Source organism: Triticum aestivum, chromosome 6D (assembly GCF_018294505.1).
Source record: "Triticum aestivum cultivar Chinese Spring chromosome 6D, IWGSC CS RefSeq v2.1, whole genome shotgun sequence".
NCBI lineage: Eukaryota > Viridiplantae > Streptophyta > Magnoliopsida > Poales > Poaceae > Triticum > Triticum aestivum.
The window spans coordinates 81,872,211-81,898,258 of record NC_057811.1 but is presented as its reverse complement, the minus strand read 5'-3'; the positions used below and the strand labels follow the sequence as shown (position 1 = coordinate 81,898,258).

Sequence of the window (26,048 nt, the reverse complement as noted above, 5' to 3'; positions counted from 1 at the left end):
GAAGAACATTGCTATGCAATTCCAAATAAAGAACATTGCAACAGAGACACACACAAAATGAAATGGGCCAGAGGGTGATTTGAAGGTACCTGAACAAAGAATGCTTAGTGTCAATTCTCATAACTACCCAGTCAATCAGCTCAAGAGGTACAGAAAATGGTCTGATCTTCAACAACGAACCAAAACTCGACTTCTCTAGCACTGCCCTCTTGTTAGCATTTAGCTCCTTCTCTGCAACCTCACGCAAACGGCTAGCTGAAAAGCGCGTTGAAAACGACCCATCGGAAGATTCATCATCATCCATTTTTGGATCACTGCAAAAAAAAAGAACAAAAAGGAAATGTTCAGAACACCTATTAGCAACACTAAAAGCTATAGAGTAGGAATGCATGAAAAATCTGAAACTCGTGAAAAAAATCTGAAATGTACTTGGTCATTGCATGAAAATGCTGGTTGGCCATTCATTTTAGGAGGCCACATAAAAAATGCAATGTAGCATCTTCACTAACTTCTGAAAGGGAAAACCTATATAGCTATCACTAACAGATATCAAATAAAAACAAACACAAACAACTACTTCTGCAATTTCCATGCAATATGGGTAAAAATCCTGGGGTAACATGTACTGCAATGCAACACAACTGCCTCCTGAACAAACACAACAACAGACAAAACTACACTAAAATCTACAACTCGCAAGTACTACAAATGCAAAAAACCGTCTAATCATATCTCTGCATCATCAGACCTGCTACACACATAAAAACAGCAGCAACCGTCTGCATAAATCCACATGCAGTCGACGACATTGCAGCATTAGTCGTGAGCACCACCGAAGCCTGTCAAAAAAGCAGCAGCACACACACACACACATGCCATCACTGATGACCTTCAGCAAGGTGCAGTGCAAAAGACGTGGAAGATTGCAACAAGCTTGAAACAGAGGCAGTTGCGAGCGCGAGATCCCGGAGAGAGTGTATGGGCTCTGGCAAAACTCCTGCTCCAGATCCAGAACAAAGACCACCCCGCCTCTCCCAAAAATAGATGTCTACCGACGAGCCCGCCCCTAAAACTCCGGCGAGCCGGCGATCCGCCTCCCCTAAAATAGATCGTCTGGCCTTTCTACTACGAATTTCTGCAGCGGATTTCCGTATTATTTTGGAGAAGGATCCGAGGTACCTGTCCTGCAGATTGTCGCCGTCCATGTCTTCAGCCGCCTCCTCGCGGACCTCCTCGCGCGCCTCCCCTCGTCGACCTCGCGTCAGCTTCGCCGCCCCGGGAGCTGGACGCCGCGACGACCGTCGTATCGGAGATTTGGAGCGAGCTTGGGCGAGAGGAACGAAGGGGAAAGGGGAAATGTTGCGGTGTGGCGGAACGGGGTGCGGGTGAGGGAAAACGCCGACCCGATAGACGCGTCCTCAGCTCGCGTCAGGCGCTACACCGGGTCCGTCGGATCTCTCGCGATCGGACGGTGCGCGAGGAGATTTACGCGAGCGAGAGATCAGTCGGTTGGAAAGAAGCGTTTTCCTTCTTTCAGCGCCCATTTGTCGTTGTTCCGCCGAGAACGATCGCTTGTGCAGTCCCGGGCGTAGATAAATAGAGCAGCTCTTTCGTTGGGAAGGCACAGGCGCATCGTCTTCTCTCACCAAGGCATCCTCGCCGGCGCTTGCACTCAGGGACGCCGCTGCTCCCTCTCTTCCAATGAGGACCATGAAGACATCGATGCCCCTCATGTTAACAATCGTCATCCTGATATTTGTTCCTCAGGTATTTGGGCCATTTTACAGTTGACTATGCTATATTCTGGTTGCAGATATTATAGCTTATTGTCATCTTGTTCGATTCGAAAATGGATGCCCTGAGAGGCGAAGCCCCGGTCTACGCAATGGTTGGGTTTGTATTGCAAAAATGCGCTGCCTACTGCCTAGCCTCTGCAGTTTCCTTGTTCTAGCACTATTTTACTATATTGATTGTTTGAAGCACCTGATAATAACCTTGTCATCTTTGTGTTGAGATATGCAGACTTTTGGATGAAAGTGTTATCAGTTAGGACAGGCGTGTTTCCTGAACTTTGTGAGTCCATCCCGGTTCCTCCACCCCACAGTAGAAAGTGCGACATGAGTGCGAGTGTAAGTTCCTCCACCCCAGTTTTTTTTGCAACTCACAAGAACGAAAGATGTATTCTGCAGTAAAGGGGTGTGCGAGTGTAAGTTCTGCTCACGTTAAGGAGGGTATGCTTAAAGTGAACAAAACCTACACTCGCACACCCCTTTACTACCGAATGCATCTTCCGTTCTCCGTGCGTTGCAGAAAGATCTGCACCAACTCATTTCACACTTTTTACCGTGGGGTGGAGGAACCGGGATGGACTCACAAAGTTCAGGAAGCACGCCTATGCTAGCTGATGACACCTTCATCGAAAAGCATATCTCAACACAAAGATGGCAAGGTTATTATCAGGTGCTTCAAATAATCAATATAGTAATATAGTGCTAGAACAAGGAAACTGCTATGGGTGGTGATGGCGTTCCTCTTGGCCGTGTGGGCGGCGAGAGGTGGTGCAGTGGGTGGCTTGGGCGCACTCTGTCTCTGCCGGTGGTGGTGCCCCGATTCGGACATGGAGTTTGCCCTGAAGACCTCATGGTGACGCGGTGGAGCTGCTGAGCGAAAGCTCCACGCTTTGGCGTTGGCGACGGCGACACTCGCGGGCACCACTATCTTCTTGAAGACGTTGTCGTGGTGCTCCTCTTCGTGTCCCGATTCCGGGTGAAAACCTTTGTCTGTTGTGTACTCGGCAACGTCGTTCTCCCTCCTGGGGGCGTTGTCGTGGAACTTAGGTGGTATAGGGCGTGGCATGGTGTTGTACTCAGTTTCTCCTGTAATCTTGTTCGGTAGCGTAGTCGCGTGCGTCCTGCGTGATCCTGTTATCCTAGGATCGGCATTATATGAGGGCCACCTCATCTCCTTGTATCGTTTGGCCGTGTACTCTGTTTGCTCATTGTTTTATACATAAAGCGGGCCGAAAGCCTGTTTCGAGAGCGGGCTTATGTTGCTGTTGTCCCAGAGCTTTTATGTCTTCTCTTCCTCCCCCTCTGTTTCTTTTTGCAAACCTCTGATTCGGTGCGTGTGTATGGTGCTTGGCTTTATTTATAAAGCGGGGCGTCAAGCATTTTTCGGCAAAATGTAACATGAATTGTCAGTTGTGAATCAATATTATTTTGTGAATTTGCTATTAGTAGATTGGTAAGGTTTTGTTTGTTTGTTTGTTTGTTTGTTTGTTTGTTTTTGTTTGAGTGATTGATTTGTAAGAATGTGGCAACATGGATTGATCAGCTCAAATATTCGATATACTCATTTTCTGCACTCTTTTTTTTAGAACGAAGGCTCGCGAAAGAGCCCGGCTTTGAATTAACAAAGCCATCAACCGGCCAGGAATTACAAACACACACCAGAAACATCGGCCCAACGATACAAGGGAGCATTCTAGGGAGCTTACAACTCAACGCAACGCACAAGCACGAAAGAAAAGAAAACAAAGCCCATTGCTTGCACTAGCTGAAGACCGCAACAAACTGGTACCGAGGGTAGCGACCAGCAAGCAGGATGAGGATCTGCTAAAACAGAGTATGGGCATGAACTGGGCTGACACCCAGGATGGAGAGATCCAAACATCTTCCTCCTCTCGTGCCACAGAGGGACCCTTCCCTCTCACCTTGAATCGAAAGGCGTCGAACCAGCGGACCTGAGAGGCGCTCACCCTAGAGCAGAAGAGGTGCCGACCTCGAGACCTGGAGCAACCGCAGAGCACAACCCCATGGCCAAAGAGCACACCACATCCACCATACTGCCGCAACATAGGACACCAGTAAGATGCAGGAAAGCCACCGGGGGCAGCTGCTGAAGAACGGCCAGCAAGGACATCACGGAGGACCGCAGAACGTCAAGGAGCAAGGCCCGTCAGCCGTTGAAGAAGAAGAAATCCGGGAGCCCACAGCCGGGACGTGTTGCTATTGCTGGGAAGGGGAACCCTATCCCCTACCGCCGGATCGAAGGCGCCGCACCGCCAGCCTTGTGACAAACACGCCGCAACCAGTGGGCTCCAACCATGAGGGGAACGGAGACAATGCCAGCCAAGCAAATCCCGACGGAACCGCCGCCACCAGACAACTAGAGCCGCCCAAAGCTCCAACCTTTGACCCACCTCACCCGAACACGATCCCTCCCCAGGCGGCACCTCCAAGGAGGAGCACGACACGGGACGCGCCGTTGCCGCCCAATCCTAGCCGGATTTTGGGCTTTCACCCAAGAGGGGGGAACGAGGGTGGGGAGGTGAGGACCTTCGGCTGCACCTCCAAGGAGGAAGAACAGCGCCTATGGCGTCGCTGCCGCCGGGCCGGACATGCCAACCAACGGTTTCCCGCAGTCCTAGACCTCACCACCGAGCACACACCAGCTCCAGATCCGGCGCGCAAGACACTAGAGCCTGGAAACAGGGTGCGGAGGGAGTCAAAGAGGAAGGAGCCAGACCTCAGATCCGGCGAGGAGGGGGATCTCCGCGCCGTAGCCAACCCCCGCTGGCGGCTCACCACCCGCGTGGTCGAGCACGCCGGCCAGAATCACCCGCAACCGGCTCCAGCCGAGGAGGACGTCGTTGCCTCGCCAAGAAGGGCCGCCGCCGCAGATCCGGGAACCTCCGCCAGGAACGGAGCGTCAGAGGCCTCGCCGCCACCTTCCCGGGCGTCCGCGGGATAGAGCCCGGCGAGATCCTCAAGTGGCGGCGAGGGGAGAGCGGGGGAAGGGGGGTGGCGGCGCGGGGGGAACCCTAATCGCCACCCGAGTCGCCCAGGCGGATGACGCGGGGGCCGCGGGGGGGGGGGGTGTTCTCCTCTTCGCCTACCTTGGTCCATTTTCTGCACTCTTGGGAGTATGCATTCAATACACCTCGTGTACACTTCTATTATTTATCTGTATCATTCTTAATATAACTCATTAATTATTTTAAGATGCCCCAACTAGAGTTGTATGAAAAAAATCATTCGCACACATACTTCTTTTGTAATATACCCTTTTTACATACAAAAAACCAGTATATGCTCAATCTTCCTTTACTTGTATGCAAACCACCAAAAGGATAATGGCACCTTCCGTGAGCAGAGCTGCGAAGGGCCACACACGGCTAGTAAACACACTCTTGTTAGTAAAATAAATGAGATTTTGCTCCAGCAGCTATCTGAATTGAGACCGTTGGCATCATTCCCACCGGACACCTGCTCTTCTTTCGTTCTTGGTCTGGATTGATTTTATTTTTTTGAGAGCATAATCTGGATTGATTTTTTTTTTTTTTTTTGAGACGAGCATGGTCTGGATTGATTGTTCAGCAACGCATACCTTGCGATTTTCCTCCACAACGGGCCAGACTGGCGCGTCCCTTGTTGTCGTTCCTGCACTGGGCCTACGTTTGGCCCATGTCAAGGTAAAACTTCAGAAGGGATGGGTGTCAGCTAATTAGTAGTACCACATTGCTTCCGAATGGGAATCCTAACCAATTTATAAGCTCCATTCGAGAGACGGTATTCACCACTTGGCGTGAGTGGTTCGCTATCTCCAAAAAAAGTCAACAACTGATAAATTGTTCTGGATGCGTGTGGCAAGCCTTGTTCACAGAACTTGACCTGTCCACGTCCACTGCACATCGACATGGTGTGCATAAGCTTTTTTTTACCTCTTTGTTTACTTTTTATTTCAACATTTCAATACTACTCATAGAGTGCATCAAATTCAGATGCATGGTTCCGGAGATCTTTTTTGAGTTGCTGCAAAGAACATCGATACTACATGTAGATGTTTTTGAATTTACTCTCAGTTTACTTTCATTTCATCCTTCAATAGTACTCGTACACTCCAACTTTGGTGCGTGGCTCCAAAGATGTTTTTGAGTTATCGGAAAGAACATGAATACATGTAGATGTTTTTTTAATTATCAGAAAGAACATGAATACCGTGAGTCTCTAATATTTCACTTGAACGTATGATCGGTGATATATTGCTTCTAGGGACTAAGGAATCCGGGCGCCTCTTCTCTAATTGTGCTGGCAACAAACAGTGATTTTTATAGATGACCATGCTATAAAACACCCTTCATCCATGATTTATTGAACGCTCAAAAGGAAATGGGCGCGTGACTAGTTCTTAACTCAGCTGGAAAAATAACAAGACGATAGAGATATATAAATATATAAAAAAGATTATTGCTCGCAACACTCTGCTATATATGTGAAGCGATAAGGCAACTATGTACATGACAAATCGCAACCCTCTACGAAGAGAGTGTGCATGCCATTTCATTTGCGACTAGTTTTACATATTGTCTGAAGGTGTTGTTTTTTGCATTTGGATGGGTTATTGGCTTATTCTGGAGGAAAGCCACTGAGTAAAAAACCTTGCCCATGAGGGCCATCCCCCTACATATATGTAAGTAGTACTCCCTCTATAAATAGTGAACTAAAATGTCTTATGCTAGTTAACAGAGGGAGTATTTTCTAGTACGTTCTGAGAATAAAGGGTATACGTAATGTGATACATTAGTCATTAGATATAAACAAGTTAAACAAAACGTTGTTTTACGCAGATAATTCATAAAAACTGACATGTATTCGCTTGCAAAGGGGAACTAATTAGTTTACAGAGATGAAAATATGTATGGCCATCCAAGGAACCAGGAGCACAAGCTGTGTCGGTTTCTTAAGTTGCTGATTAATCTGCAAATGAAAATACATCAGGCATGTGCCTCATGTCCTTTTGGCGAGCTTTACTGCTCTGCTTCGTGCGGTTTCAGTGGGGAAAAAAATCAAGGACCATTCATGTGAACCGCAGAACATGGAGCATAAGTGTACCATACCCAAGCCATCCTATATGCGAACCCGTGAAGCAAAAAGGTGCCCAGCGTTCTGAATGACATAGCATATCATTTCACTCGATCGTTCAGCAAAAAAAAAAAAAAAAAGGAAGGTCGCACCTGCCTTACGCAACAGAAAGGGATGTGCAACAGCACTGCCAATCTACCATACGCAGCTCTGTCTTTATGGTTGGAAGCAGTACATGCAACCGGACGATCACAAGCCGGTGAGAGTACCTTCTCGATCATATTTGGTTAGATCGATCATGTGAGCGACTGCACCCCCACTCCATTCTTCCTCGATTCATGCAGTCTTGTAGTACTACAAGGTTCAGGGGGATTGGCGTCAGAATATCACGAGCTAGCTAGCTGGATCGTGCTACAGCCAGCTCGGATCGATGCTCGTACGCTCCGTATCGTTGATCGATCATAAGGTGGTCCTGACGGGCCGGATCAAATTGTCGTTCCTTAGGTTCAGAAACGACGACTTTCTTCTTGTTCAGCAAACGGCGCGCCTTCTTCACAACCTAAAGGCCCCGCGAATCCTCCTCAAGCTTGACATTGCGAAGGCATTCGACACGGTCTCCTGGCCCTTCCTCCTGCAAGTCCTAGGGCACCTCGGCTTCGGGGCACCGCTAGTGCGAATGGGTGTGCATCCTTGTCTCCACAGTGTCCACGCGCATTCTCATTAATAGCACCCCCGGCCCTCCGCTGGATCATGCGTGTGGTTTTCGCCAAGGTGACCCCATCTCCCCGCTTCTCTTCGCGATCATGATCGACACCCTGACCTCACTGCTACGGCATGCAGTCTGCGCGGGAATGCTACAATGTTTGACCACCCGGCATGCCGCGTCCAACATCTCCCTGTACGTCGACGATGTGGTCGTCTTCTGCCACCCGACCACCACCGAGCTCGCCACCATCCGCTAGCTGCTCCAGGCCTTCGGTGACGCCTTGGGTCTCTGCATGAACTTCCTCAAGTGTTCGGCCACCCCCATCCACTGTGGCGATGAGGTGACCACGGCTATCAACTCCACGCTCGCGTGTGCAGTCACCTCTTCCCCCCTGGTGTACTTGGGCCTCCCCCTGTCCGTGCGCAAAACGCCCTCCTCCACGGGTTGCCACTCGTGGACAAGCTCACGCGGAAGCTGGCCACTTGGAAAGTCGCGCTCCTATCTCGTGGCAAGCGCCTTACTCTAGTGCGCCACGTGCTCGCCATCATGCCCGTGCATATCCTCATAGCCATTGCAATCAACCCGACTATCCTCAAGAAGATTACGCGTGTCATCCCCGATTTTCTTTGGCATGGCTGGCGCGACGCCAGGTCAGGCAGCTGTCTCGTAAGCTGGCCGCACGTCTGCCGGCCGCTAGAATGCGGTGGATTGGGCGTGCGAGACTTACACCTCACCGGCATCTCGCTGCGCTGCTGCTGGCTTTGGCTCAAGGCCACCGACCCATCGCACCCATGGCACCACCTTGAGCTCCCCATTGACGACTCGACGAGCCGCTTCTTCCGTGCCTCCACATCCTGGCACCTTGGAGACGGGAGAACATGCCTATTCTGGAGTGACCACTGGCTCGATGGGCAGGCCATATCTAATATCGCCCTCGGCCTCCTTTCCCTTGTGTCGCGCCGGCGACGGCGGCGCACCCTGGTCTATGAGGGCCTCGAGCAGCGGGCCTGGATCCGTGACATCCACGGCAGGCTTGGGCTCCCGGAGGTCCTCGAGTACGTCAATCTTTGGCGCAAGCTCCATGGCATAACCCTCACCCCCCACGCCCGATCGGATCTCTTGGAGGTGGACGGCGAATGGCATATACTCGGCCAAGTCCTGCTACCAGGCCCTTTTCCACTGGTCCACCACCCCGCCTTGTTGGAAGCTTCCTTGGAAGAGCTGGGCCCCCCTCAACAACAAGGTCTTCCTATGGCTTGCAACCCTGGACCGATGTTAGACGGCAGAGCGCCGCGCACGCCACGGCCTCACCCAAGACCCTGCATGCATCATATGCTCCCAGGAGACCGAATCCATCGACCACCTTCTATCTGGTTGTGTGTTCGCCCGGATCATCCGGCACGAAATCCTCTCATGGTGCCGGCTCACCATCACACCCATGGACAGCACGACGACCTTCTTCGCCTGGTGGTCTCTTGCTGCCGAAACTTCGTCGAGCGGCCTGCGTAAAGGACTCAACTCCATCGTCGCATTGACTGCTTGGGCCATCTGGAAGCATCGCAACGCCGACAACTTCGACGGCCTCCGCCCCTCCACCGACGATCTCGTGCTATCCATCCAAGAAGATGCTCGCCTCTGGGCCAAGGCCGGTGCCAAGGGTTTAGCAGCAATCATTCATGTAACATGATCATATGTATTGTGGCTGAGCATCCTCCTCCCCCTACTCATTGCACCCTCCCAGACGCCTGTTAGTGCACGTCTGTGAGGATGTCACTTGTACAAACAACTCTCTTTCCCTACCTATAAATGAAATGATACGCTGTGGATCTCGGGGTAGGGGGTCCCGAGCTGTGGATCTCGGACATGTGGTAACAGGACACAGAGAGACGATGTTTTACCCAGGTTCGGACCCTTTTGATGGAGGTAAAACCCTACGTCATGCTCTTGTTTATATTGATATGGATGTAACAAGTACAGACTTGATCTACCTCGAGATCCTGAGATGTGGTCTAACTCTAGGGCTAAGTGAATGATATTGCGTGGATGTTTCCTCTACGGGCTAAACCCTTTGGCTTATGTACACGCCAGGTAGGGTACCTAGGGTTACAAGGTCGATATCTTGGCGATGAGGTGGTAGGAGAAGTCTTGGAGTGTACGACAAGTCTTCGGCAGATGCGGTCTTAATCCTCCTCCATCTTGCAGCCTCCGGAGTCCACCTTAATAAGAACAAGGACCCACCAACCAAATCCGAGGAACATGGGCCGACTAGGTTAGTACCCCCTAGTCCAGGACACCGTCACTTGTTCTAGCACTATTTTACTATATTGATTATTTGAAGCACCTGATAATAAACTTGCCGTCTTAATGTATATGCAAGTAATGCTGTATTTGTAAGTAAAAAAATATCGTTGGCACACATACATTTTATAATATACCCTTTTTACGTTGAAAAAACTAGTACTATATACTCAAACTTCCTGCACTTGAATGTGTACTATTCTCAGTGGCACAACTATTGTAAGCAAACCTCAAAAGGACAATGGCACCTCCGTGAGCATTGAGGGATAAACACGCTCTTATTAGTAAATAAGATTTTGCTCCAGTAGCTATTTGCATTGAGACCGTTGGCATCATTCTCACTGAACACCTGCTCTTCGTCCTTGGTTTGGACTGATCGTTCAGAAACGAGCTGACGCTTGTTCGGTCCACGAACGTCCAGTCTGGCGCGTCCCATGTTTTTCCTGCGCTGGGCCTACATTTGGCCCATGTCAAGGTAATATTTCAGAAGGAATGGGTGTTAGCTAATTTGTACCACATTGCTCCCGAATCGGAATCGTAACCGATTTATAAGCTCGATTCGAGAGATGGTATTCACCACTTGGAATGAGTTGTTCGCTATCTTGAAAAAAAAGTCAACAACTGATAAATTGTTATGGGTACGTGTGGCATGTCATGTTCAGAGTGATTCCTTTGACTGAGCTTGGCAAGTCCATGCACATTGCACACCGACATGGTGTGCGTAAGCTTTTTTTCCTCTTTGTTTGCCATTCTATTTCAGCATTCAAGAGTACTCGTATACGCCAACTTCGATGCATGGCTCTGAAAATGTTTTCGAGTTATTGGAAAGAACATGAATACATGTAGATGTTTCTGAATTATCGGAAAGAACATGAATACCGTGAGTCTGTAAAATTTCACTCGAACAGATGATCATTGACATATCGCACGTACTCCCTTCGTTCCTAAATATTTGTCTTTCTAGGGATTTCAACAAGTGACTATATACGGAGCAAAATGAGTGAATCTACACTCTAAAATATGTCTATATACATCCGTATTTGATATCCATTTGAAATCTCTAAAAGATAAATATTTAGGAACGGAGGGAGTAGGAACTAAGGAATCCATACGTCACGTGCTGCCAACAAACAATGATTTTTATAGATGACCGTGCTACAAAACACCCTTCATCCATGATTATTGAACACTGAAAAGATATGTTTTGGATATTTCAATATAAACTACGTACAGACTGGAATGACAAATGCAATAACACACGTCTCTACACAGATCCAATTCAAAAAGAAGTTAGAACATCTTATAATTTGAAACAGAGGGAGAGTTCTTAACTCTGTTGGGAAAAGAACTAAATGATAGAGATAAATATATAAAAGGACTATTGCTCCCACCACTCTGCTAGATATGTGAAGCGACAAGGCAACTCTATACATGAATCGCGTAGTGCATGCCATTTCATTTTGCGACAAGTTTTTTACATATATCTAAAGGTGTTGTTTTTTCTTTTTTGCATTAGGATGGGTTGTTGGCTTATTCTGGAAATGTTTTCGAGTTATTGGAAAGAACATGAATACATGTAGATGTTTCTGAATTATTGGAAAGAACATGAATACCGTGAGTCTGTAAAATTTCACTTGAATGGATGATCGTTGATATATCGCACGTATTCCCTTCGTTCCTAAATATTTGTCTTTCTAAGGATTTCAACAAGTGACTATATACGGAGCAAAATGAGTAAATCTACACTCTAAAATATGTCTATATACATCCGTATTTGATATCCATTTGATATCTCTAAAAAACAAATATTTAAGAACGGAGGGAGTAGGAACTAAGGAATCCATACGTCACGTGCTGCCAACAAACAATGATTTTTATAGATGACCGTGCTACAAAACACCCTTCATCCATGATTATTGAACGCTAAAAAGATATGTTTTGGATATTTCAATATGAACTATATACAGACTGAAATGACAAATGCAATAAAACACGTCTCTACACAGATCCACTTCAAAAAGAAGTTAGAACATCTTATAATTTGAAACAGAGGGAGAGTTCTTAACTCTGTTGGGAAAAGAACTAAATGATAGAGATAAATATATAAAAAGACTATTGCTAACAACACTCTGCTAGATATGTGAAGCGACAAGGCAACTCTATACATGAATCGCGTAGTGCATGCCATTTCATTTTGCGACAAGTTTTTTACATATATCTAAAGGTGTTGTTTTTTCTTTTTTGCATTAGGATGGGTTGTTGGCTTATTCTGGAGGAAAGACATTGAATAAAAACCATGCCCATGAGGCCCATCGTGCCATCCTCCCATATAAATCCTTTATCATATAGAGAAGAAAATATGTACGGTCATGAAAAGATCCTTCAGAGTCTTCGCGTCTGGGCGGATGAGCGCAGGGCGGTGGCGCCGTGGTGGCGCCGACGGATGTCTGGACTCGCAAGGATGAGGCGGATATCTCTCCTGAAGATGGGTCAGTAGTACGATGATGCTGGCGGCTTCTAAACATGTGCATGCTGTGCGCTTTAGGTAGGCTGCACCGGCTATTGGTCCCAATACGTTATGTGGATGTATCAGCGACGACATCGATTTTAGATATGGGAAGTGAGAGCACTCCACATTATCGAGTTTATAATGTGAGTGGTGGCTTCGGTGGATTGATGTATGTTCTTGGCAGACCTTATAAAATCTTTATCTTTACCTTTTTTTTTATTTAAAAGGAAGCTTTATTCATTTGAAATAACCAGTACATCGTTTGTGAGGATCATTACAATTTCATTTGGAGGTTCCTCAAACCAGTCGGAAGTCGAAGAAAATCTAGCTAATCTAGCAAGTTCATGAGCTACTTTATTTGACTCTATTACAATGTTCGAATCTAGTCGTGACAAAATCACAGGCGTAGTGGTAACAATCCTCGAAGACTGCTGCCGCCGCCCCCGTTGATTGTCCTCCTTCCTGCATGGTCTCAACCACCTCCATGTTGTCTGAGTTGATGATTAGGCGGTTACACCCCGCCCTTTGCGCCATTGTTAGGCCAAACTTGAGAACTAAAGCTTCAGCCATCAAAACATCCACACAATAGTCAATCTTTCCATTTCCTCCTGCAATGAACCTACCTTTGTGGTCTCTTAAAACTGCCCCCATCGTACCCTTCAACATATCATGATCAAAAGAGGCGTCAACATTAAGTTTCACAAAACCCCTAGGAGGACAGTACCAACCCCCCTTTTTCATCGTCGCCTTTGGAGATGATGCATTTACAAAGTTGGATGTGAGAGCTATGATCCCCATTGCTATCTGATTTGCATTCTGAGTTAATTCCTTATGCACTAACTTTCGTCTTTCCCACCATAGGTACCAAGCTGAAATAGCTATCATTTCACGTACATTTTGGTACCCCATAATACTCAAGTCTTGGTCTGGAAGAAGTAAAAGGTATTCCAATATTGCCTCCCCGGCAAGATCAACCTCACAAGCTTTATCAATTATCACATCCATCCCTAGTCTCTTCCAAACCTCCTTTGCTTTACTACAGAGGAAAAGCATGTGTTTCGTATCTTCTAAACCCCGAGAGCAAGTCGGGCAAGAGGGCGAGACCTTCATGTGTCTATTAGCGAGTGTTACCCGGCATGGGAGAGTGCCATGTAATGTACGCCATATAAAATTTTTTACCTTTGCTGGGCAGGCTAACTTCCATATCTGACACCAAATAGGATTTGGTATGCTTCGCCCCATCCCATTAGAATATTTGAGTCTACTCTCATACTGATAATTCCATTCCATCGAGTAAGCAGACCTTACCGAGAACATACCATTTTTTGTGTAACTCCAGGCAATGAAATCTGTCATATCATATTGCGAAAGTGGGATTGAAAGAATTCGTTGTGCGTCAATGGGCCACATAGTTTGTCTAATCAGTTCCTCGTCCCAATTGTTGGAAGCAGGGTCAATCAGGTCACTCACTTTTGATAGCAAATGGCTCCCCCTAGGGGTCACAATCTTCCTAGTGACACAGTTTGGGATCCAGGCATCTTCCCAGATATTGATGTTATGTCCATTACCCACTCGCCAAATATAGCCACGTTTCAGAGTAGTTATACCTGCCATAATGCTCTGCCAGGTGAAAGAAGCGCCACGCTTTGGCTTAGACTTCAGCAAATCGCCATCAGGGTAGTACTTGGCCCTCAGAATAGTGGCACACAAGGAATCAGGATTATCTATAAGACGCCATGCTTGTTTGGCGAGCAAAGCCAGGTTGAAACAGTGGATATCACGGAATCCCATTCCACCTTGGTTTTTTGGTACACACATTTTCCACCAGGCCATCCAGTGCATCCTCCTCTGGTTCTCCTCGTCACCCCACCAGAAATGCGCTATCGCGTCAATGATTCCTTTACAATTTTTTTAGGAATTTTAAAGACCGACATTGCATAGGTAGGTATGGCTTGGATCACAGCCTTGAGTAGGATCTCCTTCCCCCCGGCAGACAGTAATTTTTCCTTCCAACCACTAATTTTCTTAACAATTCGTTCAATCAGAAATTTAAAGTAGTCTGATTTATCAGCACCCACGTTGGCTGGTAAACCCAGGTATTTATCATTCATTGCCTCCGTCATTATATTCAGCGTTGTACACATTTGTTCCCTGATCTCAACCGTTGTATTAGGACTAAAAAATGCTGGATTTTTCCACACTTACTAGTTGTCCCGACGCCGCACAATATAAATCTAATGCTGATTTCAGGGCCGCCGCACTATGCTGATTGGCTTTCATCAAGATCAATGAATCATCCGCAAAGAGAAAATTTGTGACTGGCGGGGCGTCCCTACATACTTTAACTCCTGATATGTTTTCGTTTTCCTCGGCATGTGTCAGCAATGCATTCAACCCCTCTGTGCATAGCAAGAAGAGGTATGGTGATAGCGGATCACCCTGCCTCAATCCTCTAGTAGGCTTGAAGCTCTCACTTTCCTCTGCATTGATCCTTACTCTGTATTCGACAGTTGAGACACATTGCATAATCAAATTCACCCATTCTTGACGAAAACCCAATCTCAACATAATCTCTTTCAAAAAAGGCCACTCGACTCTATCGTATGCTTTGTGCATGTCAAGTTTTATGGCACACAAGCCCTCTCTACCTTCTCTTTTGTTCTTAATTGTGTGAAAACATTCATAGGCCACTAAAATATTATCCGTTATCAGTCTTCCCGGTACGAATGCACTCTGTGTTGGGCTAATGATTTCTGGTAAAAAAACCTTCAAATGGGTAGCCACCATTTTTGTAATTATTTTGTATACCACATTACATAAGCTGATCGGTCTAAATTGTGTTACCTTTTCTGGTGTATTAATCTTAGGAATCATCACGATCGCCGTATCGTTCCAACCAGTCGGGATAGTACATGTGTTGACTGCTTTCAGAACCTCCTCAATTAGGTCCTCCCCCAGCATAGGCCAGAACCTTTTATAGAAAATAGCATGGAGACCATCTGGTCCTGGAGCTTTCAAGTCCCCAATATCGAATAAAGCCTTGCGAACATCTTCCGCGGTATAAGGGGCAAGTAGAGCACTGTTCATTTCATTTGACACTCTCCTACGGACAAGTGATAAAACTTCTTGATTGGGATGCAGAACTTCCGAAGTGAAAAGCTTTGAAAAATATTTAGTGATGTGATCTCTCAACTCCTTTTCTTCTACCCAGTTTCCTGAATCATCTAACAGTTTCCTTATATTATTTATTTTTTTTCCTGGCCGTGGCAGCGTTGTGAAAGAAAGCTGTATTACGATCCCCATGCATCAACCAGTTCGCCCGTCCTCTTTGTAACCAGAAAACTTCCTCTTGATCCAAAATATTCTCAATTACCACAATAATTTCCTTCTGGCGACATCGAGATTCCGTATCCAGAGGGCCTCGTCTTAGTTTCTCCAATTCTTTTTTCAATTTCCAAATTCTTACTTTCGGTCCCTTTAGAGTTTCCCGATCCCAAGTATGCAAATCGGCATGCACTGCTCTTTATCTTTATTACCTATTAATAAACCACCGATTGCTGGGGTTGTACGTCGTGGCAGTTTCGCAGAAAAGTCCCTGAGTTTTTTAGTATTCAACCCGCAATCCTTTCTTAAGTGAGAAAACGTTTCGTTCAGCCATTTTGCAAATAAATCCCTACAGTTTACGGTATTCAACCCGCGATCCTTTTTAAGTTAAAAAAAAAAATCAGAAACCCACACGAGAACGGGCTCTCCTCTCTCTCCCTCGCCTCCCGATCCCAGCCGCCAGGAGGCGCCCCACCCCACGCGGCGGTCGATCCGGTGCCGCGCCGGCGAGCCGGCCGGCATCCGCGCCTTCGGAGTCCTCCTCGGCGCCTTTCTGCATGGGGACGCAGACGGAGGAGCTCGCAGCCAGGTTGGCGGCCAGGGGCCCCCAGCGGCATCGGCGGACCAGGAGGAGGAGGAGGACGCGGGCCTGGGCGGACCGGGAGGAGGAGGAGGACACGGACTTGGGCGTCGTGCCGGCGGTCGTCGCGGCGCTGGCCGAGCCCGGCGCGTCACCGGCCGCGCTCGTCCATGCGGCGGCCGCGGCGATGAGCTTTGCTTGCGGCGTAGACGATGGCGCGTGGGCCGTGCTTGCTGCTGGCGCCATGGGGCACCTTACGCGGCTCCCCGCCCACCCCCACAACAAGGTCTGCTTCCTTCACTTGCCTGTTTCCTTCATTTTGTGTATGCCTGCTCGGTTTGGGTGCTCCAAAACTCTATCGGGTTGAAAATCGAACTATAGATGAAAAAGAGACAATGCTAACTTAATGAATGTTTTGTGTGGGAATTAGTCTGTACATTGGCCACAACCGGATCCACAGGGAAGAGGTGCTCGAGATCGAGGACATCCAGATTGAGGTGGGAGGTCGATACCAACGCGGTCCTGGGAGGCGTGCACGAGATCGAAGGCGGGGAGCTCCGGAGGGCAGACGGCGGCATCGCCTCACTCTCTAAATTTACACTTATATAGAATCCAATGCTTCATGACCATGGCAATATTGGCTTGACAAAAATGATATATAAAGTAGTATCTATCTTCTTTTCAGTTGTATGAATTTGGAACTGAATTCTAATGGCATACAGTTGTATGACGTGCTTTGATTATGCTCAAAACTGTTCATTCCAATACTTGATCGGAGTGCAGATTATATAGCAACAACCAGGAACTACCATACAACCACACATTCCACCTATGAGTATGAAGATCTGTGACAAGGTACATGCTCAACTGTTGCTTTCTATGATCTTACTTGATCAAGTACTTTATAAATCTCTGATGCCAAATGAGGTGTTATATTTTTCCTAATATTATGCCTCATTTAGGAAAGAGCAATCATGAGGCCTTATATGCTTAGCTATCTCATCCATTGATGATCTCTTTCAAGGAACAGAAGGACTTCTTGTTCATTTAGAGAGGTAACACTAACATTCAGCACAGTTTCCTGACTGAGTGAAACTGTTATTAGAGGTAGGATCTACATTTATACTTGGATGGTTGGATGCACAAACCTCTAACCGCATCAGTGAACTACAGTGTCATTTTTCTGGCCCTGTAAAATTCTAATTATGCATATCAATGCGACATGTGCATGCTGTAATTTTATATTCAGTTCTAATATGCTTGCTACCATGTTGGTCTTCTGAAGCCTTCATCTCTGCAGGATCAATCTTTTGATTTTTTGTTACTTAATAGACTAAATCTTGAGCATTGGAGGAGGTAGCACCTGGACTGGTGAAGACGCAAACGGGGACATGAGGAGGTTCATGGTGGTTCCAGGCTCATCTCTTCGGTGAGCAGCAGTGCGCTACGTTGGACAGTTACCAAGGCTGGACGGAGGTGTGCCCGTGCGGCCGGACGGTGTCGTCCTGGTCGAGCAGATCGCCGTACCAAGGCTGCCTGCCGGACTCCAATTCCCTACCGTTGTCAAGCTCTAGATCAAGCTCCACATGGACCTGTCTATCCGTGCGATACTGCGTTTCCTCTGGTGGCCGTCTGTTCCGCTTGGCGTTTCGTCTGGATCTGAGAGGAGAAGGCCTCAAGGAGGGAGACGGGGAGGTTCATGGAACCATGGAAGTTTTCAGTTGAGATTAGTTGAAAGAAAAGGGAAATTTCCCATGCTGCCATGCGAGAGTCAGAGGTGGGTGAGTTCCCTCATCCCGGCTGTAGCAACATTGGTCACCACTCTATGCGCATCTGTGCCGCCAAAATCAGATTTCATCTAGGTAACAAGCATACTTTCCTCTTTTCATCTGGTCTACAAATATGGTGCGAATGCATGGCTATGCTTTTGATTTTTCCTCCTTTGCATTGACTTGATAAGTATAGAGCCTAATGAGCACTAATGACCAGCGATGCCATAACATAAGAATTTATATGCCATCTTGATGCTTATGGTTTCTTCAGCATATATAATCTACTATGTAATTATCTGTGCAACCAAGTTAACTGTGTAAGAGCCATTAAATATATCTTTAGACTTGCACAGAAGTAATTCTTGTTAAACTGTTGTTTGGTGATTGTGTCTCTTGCAGCCAATTTCTAGAAGACCAAGTTAACTGTGTAAGAGCCATTAAATATATCTTTGGACTTGCACAGAAATAATTCTTGTTAAACTGTTGTTTGGTGATTGTGTCTCTTGCAGCCAATTTCTAGAAGATTCATTGCATGAATAATCCAAGTTCCTTTTACTATTCTGCCTGCAGCAGACTATCCTGCCTTTTTGTAATTGTAGAATTACTAAGTTCATGTTGACTAAGGACCTATTCCGGATGCTTGCAAATTGTCAGAATTTCACCGCTCTTCATTTTCTCCAGCATTTGCTGTGTCCTGTAGCTTTCATAGCTTTCTGGGTATAAACTACATGCACCTAGCAGTAAATTATTTCTTAAGATTAATCTATCAGTGTTGTGTGTGTGTGTGTCTATATATATATATATATATTATGGCTGCCTTCTGGCAGAAAGTTTGGTCCTAAATCCGAAATTCGTTGGTGGACTTATAGCAATCCATTGCGACATAATCTTGGATGAAGTTATGTTTTGATCAAATTATGATTTTTGACTGTAGTATATATAAATTATAAATAGCTAATCTGAGCTATTCATGGTTGGATAGGTTTCTATCAATCATTATTTTCTTCTCCGTCATAAAAATATTTCTCTTCTCAGTTATGTTGAGGTGAATGTAGCTGATGGTCACACTTTATCAATATAGGTGTATCAAGCAGATTGTGAAGAAAATGCACGTGAAGATGGTTCCTCGGTATGAGAATCCGATTAACATTCTCTTCAAGAATTAAGGCAAATTGTTTGTATGTAATTAACCCTCTCCTGTGAAGATTCAGAATCATAAAAGATAGTATTCAGGTACGTGTACGTCCGCTCGAACGCAATCACATTCCGGAACAGTGACTTGCTGGAGTCGTTGAGCTCTAGCTGTGGGATCTCCAGCAGCTCAAGTCTAGGAAGCTCGTCACAATCTTCCTTCAATTTCACTGCCGATGTTCTAGCTATTTTGTAGGTACAGATGGACAGGCTTCATGTTCAGGAATTTGACACACGCGGTGGAGATTTAATGGACTAAGTACCTTTTTTTAGGTAACATCGTGATTAATTACCGACACGTGCAGTTATTGGCTGCATTCTATTAGTCATACAGAGAGCCACACTGACAAATTTCTATTTAGAGGAAGTAGGCACAAGTAGACTGGAAAAACACAAAACAGCGGGAGATGTCATGTTCAGCAGCGACAACACCATTGCTCTTCATGTTTTAAGTTAAACCTGTATTACTTCAGAATGATTAGTCAAAGATCGGTGATTGTTAGAGGCCTGAAGTTAATGTGAGAGGAAGGAGCATGAGCGGTCTTTTCAATACAGCGTGTGTGCATTTGCCGATTCTGCTGATGTTAATTTTTCCTTACTGGCATAGGTTGTCAAGGATTGTTCTATCCGTCTTAAGAGAAATGTGTTCAAAGTGAATTCTTCTCAGGTCTGAGTCTTATTTTACAGTAATTACTTACATAAGCCCTTTGGTTGATTGGTTCAATGGCTGCAATCTAGAAGCTTTATGAGATTTCCCAAGTATCATTATCTAAAAAAAGGTCATCATCTACTGAAGCCGTAAAAAATGTTCATGTTGTATAAGGTAAGAACAACATAGAGAATTGATAGTAACCAAACTAATTGCCTATTACCACATACTCCCTCCGTCCAGTATTATATTATGGTTATGGGATGTGTTTCTATGCTACTTGGAGAAAAACACAAACTGATGATACCGAGTGCCTTGCTACTAATTAGATTATACTTCGTTATTGAATGTGTTCCTACGCCATCCTGAATAAATAGAAACTTCAGATACAATGACCTGGGTACGTGAGCCACATCGTTCTCTTTTGAATCTCCCCTTTAGATATAGTCTGCAAGATAAAAACTTTAGACACATTTTTTTCCGATAGCAACGCACACGCAATGACGCCGGCCGCCGACCTCGACTAACACTGCAAGGGCGGATGCCCTAGATCAGATGCTCATGCAGCTGGGCCTTGGCAAGGAAACCTGCCTCATGCCACCGCACGCTCACGTGTTGGGCAGATGTGTAGTAGGAGGCCATGGTCGCATTAGGTCTATCCGATTCCGAGGACCTTCTCGAGACAGACTGTCATGCCCTATCATCGTGGTGATAGTCAGGCTTCATTGCGGGGCTAGGATAGATCCCTGGTAAGGCAAAAAAGTTATCAATCAGGGGATGATTGTATTCCCGTTGCAACGCACGGGCCATTTTCCTAGTAATTAATAAAGATGGCTACATGCATCGATTGATGCAGAGGCTGAGGGTTTAACCTTCTTTTCCAAAAAAATTGAAAGGAACCGGGATCACAAGCTGTGTCCGAGTCTGAAGCTGCCGATTAATCTGCAAATGAAAAGGACCCCGATAACTCCCGACTGTTCGGTCTGGGAGAGCCCCAGACCGAACAACTCGTTCGTGACAGGGGAGGCAAACGACCGAACGATGTCGTTCGGGACGAGAAGAACCCAGCCCGAACACCATCGCCCCAGGCCTTTTTCGCGTTTGAAAGAGAAATAAAGCCCAGTTTTCCTAAGACCTACTGTGACTAAGAAAGGCCGCTTTTGGTTGTGAATAAAAAGGCCATATTTTGCCATACTCTGAAAAGAAATTGAAAAGATCTAAAAATAAATTTGTCGTGCTAGATAAAAAATGAAAACATTCTACTAAATATGCAATCATCTTTATAAGCAAAAACATTGCCATGGTAAAAAAAGATTTTTTTTATGCAATGGCGAAAAAGAAAAAGTTCATGGCAATTTTGCATCTACATCATGATGGCAAGAAATATGGATTGTAAAAGTGTATGCTATTTTTACTATATAAATGAAGATCTAAAAATGTGGATTAAACATTGCCATCATGTGGAGCAGAAACAAAAATGCAACATCTTTTGTTTAATAGTAGTGGCAGAAAAAAAAGTCAAACTTGCCATGCTCCATAGAAGTAAAAATGCCATGAGCGAGAAAAAGTGAATTTGCCATGTATGTTTAATGTAAATTGCCATCGCAATAAAAAAGGTTAAATTTGCCATGGCAAAAAATTGCCATCTATGTTAAAGTAAAATTGCCATGTATTTACAAGTAAAGTTGCCATGGCAATTAAGGTTAAAAAATTGCCATGACAAAGAAAGTAAAGTTTTGACATGGCAAAAAAGAGTAAAAATTGCCACATAGCATGTAATAGAAAATTTTCAAGTATTTATAGGTAAAATTTGCCATGCTCCATGAATACTCCTTTATTTTGGCATGGCAAGTAAAAGGTAAATTTTGCCATGACAAAAAAAAAGGTAAATTTCACATGGCAAAAAAAGAGTAAAAACTAGCATGGCAATGGAAAGGAAAATTGTTGCCATGAATGTTGAAGTAAATTTGCCATGTATGTGCGAGTAAATTTGCCAATGCAAAGCTGAAAGGGTAATTTTGCCATGTCGTAATAAAGGAATTTTGACATGGCAAAAAAAAGAGTAAAAAAATTGGATGGCAAATGAAGCTCGAAATTGCCATCGCAAGAAACTAAAGTTTTGGCATGCTAGAAAGAGAAAAAATGCCATGTTCTTAAACGTTATGAAATATAAAAAAACCATGGTGAAAAAATGCATATTAAATTGTCGTGTTATTTGAAAGAAAATTGCCATGGGTTGTAGAATAAATTTGCCATGAAACATTATGAAACATCAAAAAGCCATACAGTAAAACTACCATGGTAACTATTAAAAAGTCTCATGGTATGTACGAACAAACTAAAGTGTAAAAGTAGCTACAACAAATTTGCCATGGTAGAAAAGTAAATTTGACATGGTGAAAATAAATAAATTTGCAATGATATTTCGTTGTCATGATACATAAAGTAAATTTGCCATAGTTTGTGAAACAAATTAGTCATGTTCTAGAAATAATTCATCATGTTCCAAAAGTTATTCACCATGGTCCATCAAGTAAAAAGCCAAGGTTTGTAAAAATATTTGTTCTTGTGAAAAAAGAGATGGCAAAATTAGCAAATTTTCCATGGCCACGTGGCAAATTTAGAAGATTTGTTCCTTACGAAAGAGATGGCAAATTAGGATCTGATTCTGAATTTTGCCATGCCAATGTTCAAAACTTGTTCTTAAAAATGCCATGTGACAAATACAATTGGCTCTAAAAGATGTCATATTTGATTAAACAAAAGTTTTGAATTTTGCCATATGATTTTTCATACTTTGCCATGACATTTCACAAGAAACTGCCATCTTTTGGAGCATTTCCTATTAATTTTGCCATGGACCAGAATTATCAATTTTCAGGATTTTGCCATGTATTGTAGCGGTAGTACCACGAGATAGAGCAACTACGAAAAAATCACACATCTACACATATACTCACATCTGTACAACAAAAGGTAAATAGCTAGAGCATCTACAAAAACAGTAGGAGAGATAGCAGCACTTGTAGTTGAAACTCACAAAGCTCCTTAACCGGGAAACCACTACTGCCAATGCGGGCATGTGGAGCACGTCGGGGACGGGGTGTGAGCATTGAAAAATTTCTGACCTCAACCATCGTTTTTTGTTTTACAATTCAACGACGCCTCAAAAAATTGTCATGGCAAGATGCCACACATTCAGAAACAATACAGCAGAAAACCTGAGTTGCCATGTAGTGCACTCGGAGAGCATACAAAAAGTGTCAGGTAGTGACTACAAGAATTCTTGTGTGTTATGTATAAAAGATGCCACACATTCAGAACCAGAACATCAGGGGAAAAATTCCTGAGTTGCCATGTAGTGCATGAAAAAGGCGTGCAGAAAGTGTCTGGTAATGCCTCCAAAAATTGCCATGTATATATGTGTAGAAGATTGCATACATTCAGGAAAATGAATCAAAAATCCTAAAATCTAATTGTCAGGCATGTATGGGGTGCTAGTATGATATAGCTCGCCGGCCTGGTTGTACAAATGTGCATCGTGGATTCTACAACCATCAATGATTCCCAACGGAAGTCAGCAAAGCAACTTACAAGCTGCGACGGCGACAGAGAACAGGGGAGGATGGATGGAGCATCGGTGATTACCTCCGGACGAGAGAGGAAAAATAGGTGCTGGTGATTCCCCTCGATCCCGGCGACGGTATGCAGCTCCTGTCGCAGGCGACGTAGATCGCAGCACGCACTGCTGCCGGTGCTGGTGCTTCCCATCGAGCCTGACGACAGTATGCAGATCCCCGTCGCGGCAACCTCGTGCGTGCAGCACAGCCGCCCGTGCTGCTGCTGCTGCTGCCCATCGAGCTAGTCGCCAGTGAGCTACTCTTACACGCAGGCCGGGCAGCTCATGGCGTCGTCGCGCAGGCCGACGCGTCCCAGCCCCCGGTGTTTCTGCCTGAGCCGCCGCGGCCGCCGGTCCTGCCAAGAGGAACGGGCGTAGAGCGCGTCGCCGGGGATGGCGCGCCGTGCAGGTCGCATCGCTGTGGACCTCCTTGTGCGGAGGGCGGCGCAGCGGAGGCGAGCCCATCCCCAAGCGTCGAGGCCGCGGCCGTCACGGACGACGACGATGTGGACGCTGACGACCTCCCGTTGTCCTCCCGTCCCCCGCTCCGTCTCCGGGGGAGTGACTGGGCGAGTCCGTCACCGGCCAGGACCTCAACTCGTCGGGCCCTCGACAGCACAGGCTCCACCCGCCACCTCTGTTGCCCCCCGTCCTCCGCTCCGTCGCCAGAGGAGCGGTCCGACGAGTCCGTCGCCGGCCAGGACCTGTCCTAGCCGTCCCCTCGCCTTCCTCTCGCGCTCGTCGCCGGGTCGCCGGCCAGGACCTCACCGCGAGGATTGGGATGTGGGGAGGGGAGTGGGGAAAATGGGATAGGGGAGTGGGCTGTGAGCGGTGGAGAATGGGGTTCGTTCGCGACGACCGCCTCTGATCCCGAGCGCTCAACTCTCGGTGACGTGGCTGGGGATGAGCTTTGAGATCCGTGCATTTTGATCTAGTGGCTATGGACACGTTCGGGACGAGATCCGAAAAAGCAGGCCGTTCGGGAGTTATTGATTCCGAATGAAAATACATAGGGTATGTGTCTCGTATCCTTTTGGTGAGCTTTACTGCCCTGCTTCGTTTCAGTGCGAAAAAACAGAACATGGAGCCATCCTGTGTGCAAACCCGTGAAGCAAGAACGTGAACAGCGTTCTGAATAACATAGAATATCATTTCACTGGATCATTCAGCAAAAAAAGGAAGGTCGCACTTGCCTTGCGCAGTAGAACGGGAGTCTGTCTATATGCTTGGAAGCAGTACATGCAACCGGACGACCGCTAGTCGATCACCGTGCGTACAAGTAGTGGTTGTAGATTTGGTTCGATCGATCATGTGAGTGACTGCGCCCCACTCCACTCTTCCTCGATCTGGAGGTCTTGTTGTACTACAAGATTCATGGGGTTGGCGTCAGAATATCACGGGCTAGCTGGATCATGCTCCTGGCAGCTGGGATCGATGCTCGTACGCTCCGTATGGTTGATCGATCATAAGGTGGTTCTGACGGGCCGGATCATCGCGTCGTTCATTCACCCAGGCGAGTCGCACACTCCCTACCCAAGGAAATTCGTCCGTCCTTGCATTGACGCTGTCACGTACGCGCACTGCCGACCACAGATTCCACAACACGGTGACGGTATGGAGCCGATCCTTTTGCATGTACAAAGAGAACAGCCTGTGACATCCTCCGCCAGAGCTATAGCGATTTTTTGCAAACCAAGACGGGGAACGTCCTATATACGTACTACTAGTAGGTAGCAGGGAGCACGATATCATGGCATGCACACACACGGCGGCTACGACAGTAACAAAACTAATGGCTCAAATTGTGCACACACACGGTCAATAGAGTGAAATACGGAGCAATACCGCCAGGCAGTGACCGTAGAATCATTTCAAGTCGTATACGATGACTGTATTGATCATATTTTTAAATACAGTCACCAAAATGAACTTATGGTATAAGTTCAGTGACCATGAATGCATTTTTCTCACGAACTTGGGACCATCTGGTTGCTCCGTCGCACTGACAGCCACTGACCCAACGTGAGTTTGTGTTATATAGCATTGGCGCAACTTACTAGAAAGAAAAGAGCTGGTTTTATATTGGTTTCCTGGTTTTTTTCTTTTCTTTCTCCATTTTCTTCTGTTTATTCGCTCTTCTTCGGGGTTTTTTCTTCTTTTTTATTTTTATTTCGTCACTTTTCTATTTTCTGCTCCATTTTTTGTTTTTTCATTTGTTTCTTTAGTTTTATTTTTTATTTCTTTTATCTTCTGGTTTATTTTGTTTCTTTTTCAATTTCTTTTTTTTTGTTTCTTTTCATTCTTCATTCTACATTTTTTATATGTCAACAAAAAAATTCTAATACATGTTTAACATTTTTCAATACAAACATTTAAAAAAAATGCTTGACTAATGTTTTTCAGATAGAACATTAGAATATTTCTAATACATGGTCAAGATTTTTTATGCACATTTAACAATTTTCAAATGCTTTATCAACATTTCTTAAAATGCAAGATTAACATTTTTTAAAGGATGGTCAACATTTTTTCTATAC

General features: G+C 45.7%; 1 protein-coding gene and 1 long non-coding RNA gene across 3 annotated transcripts; one reads left to right on the top strand and one right to left on the bottom strand.

Moving 5' to 3' along the window:
• The first annotated feature begins 16,109 nt into the window (after positions 1-16,109).
• On the top strand, positions 16,110-19,900 carry LOC123143702 (uncharacterized). Of its 2 annotated transcripts, XR_006470987.1 has the most exons (5): positions 16,110-16,566; positions 17,064-17,135; positions 17,243-17,335; positions 17,581-18,142; positions 19,134-19,900. XR_006470987.1 is itself a non-coding variant. In XM_044562658.1 (2 exons), exons 1-2 carry the CDS (start codon positions 16,258-16,260, stop codon positions 16,774-16,776), a joined length of 375 nt encoding a protein of 124 aa, XP_044418593.1. In that variant the 5' UTR covers positions 16,110-16,257; the 3' UTR covers positions 16,777-17,032. The 2 variants fall into 2 exon arrangements, 1 of the variants encoding a protein (XP_044418593.1); XM_044562658.1 differs by lacking the exons at positions 17,064-17,135; positions 17,243-17,335; positions 17,581-18,142; positions 19,134-19,900 and adding an exon at positions 16,711-17,032.
• Positions 19,901-20,193: 293 nt separating this feature from the next.
• LOC123143703 (uncharacterized) lies at positions 20,194-24,368 on the bottom strand. Its single transcript, XR_006470988.1, has 2 exons — positions 20,765-24,368; positions 20,194-20,638 (listed from the first exon to the last, which is right to left on the bottom strand). It is a non-coding gene; the product is annotated as an uncharacterized lncRNA (long non-coding RNA).
• Positions 24,369-26,048: the final 1,680 nt, after the last annotated feature.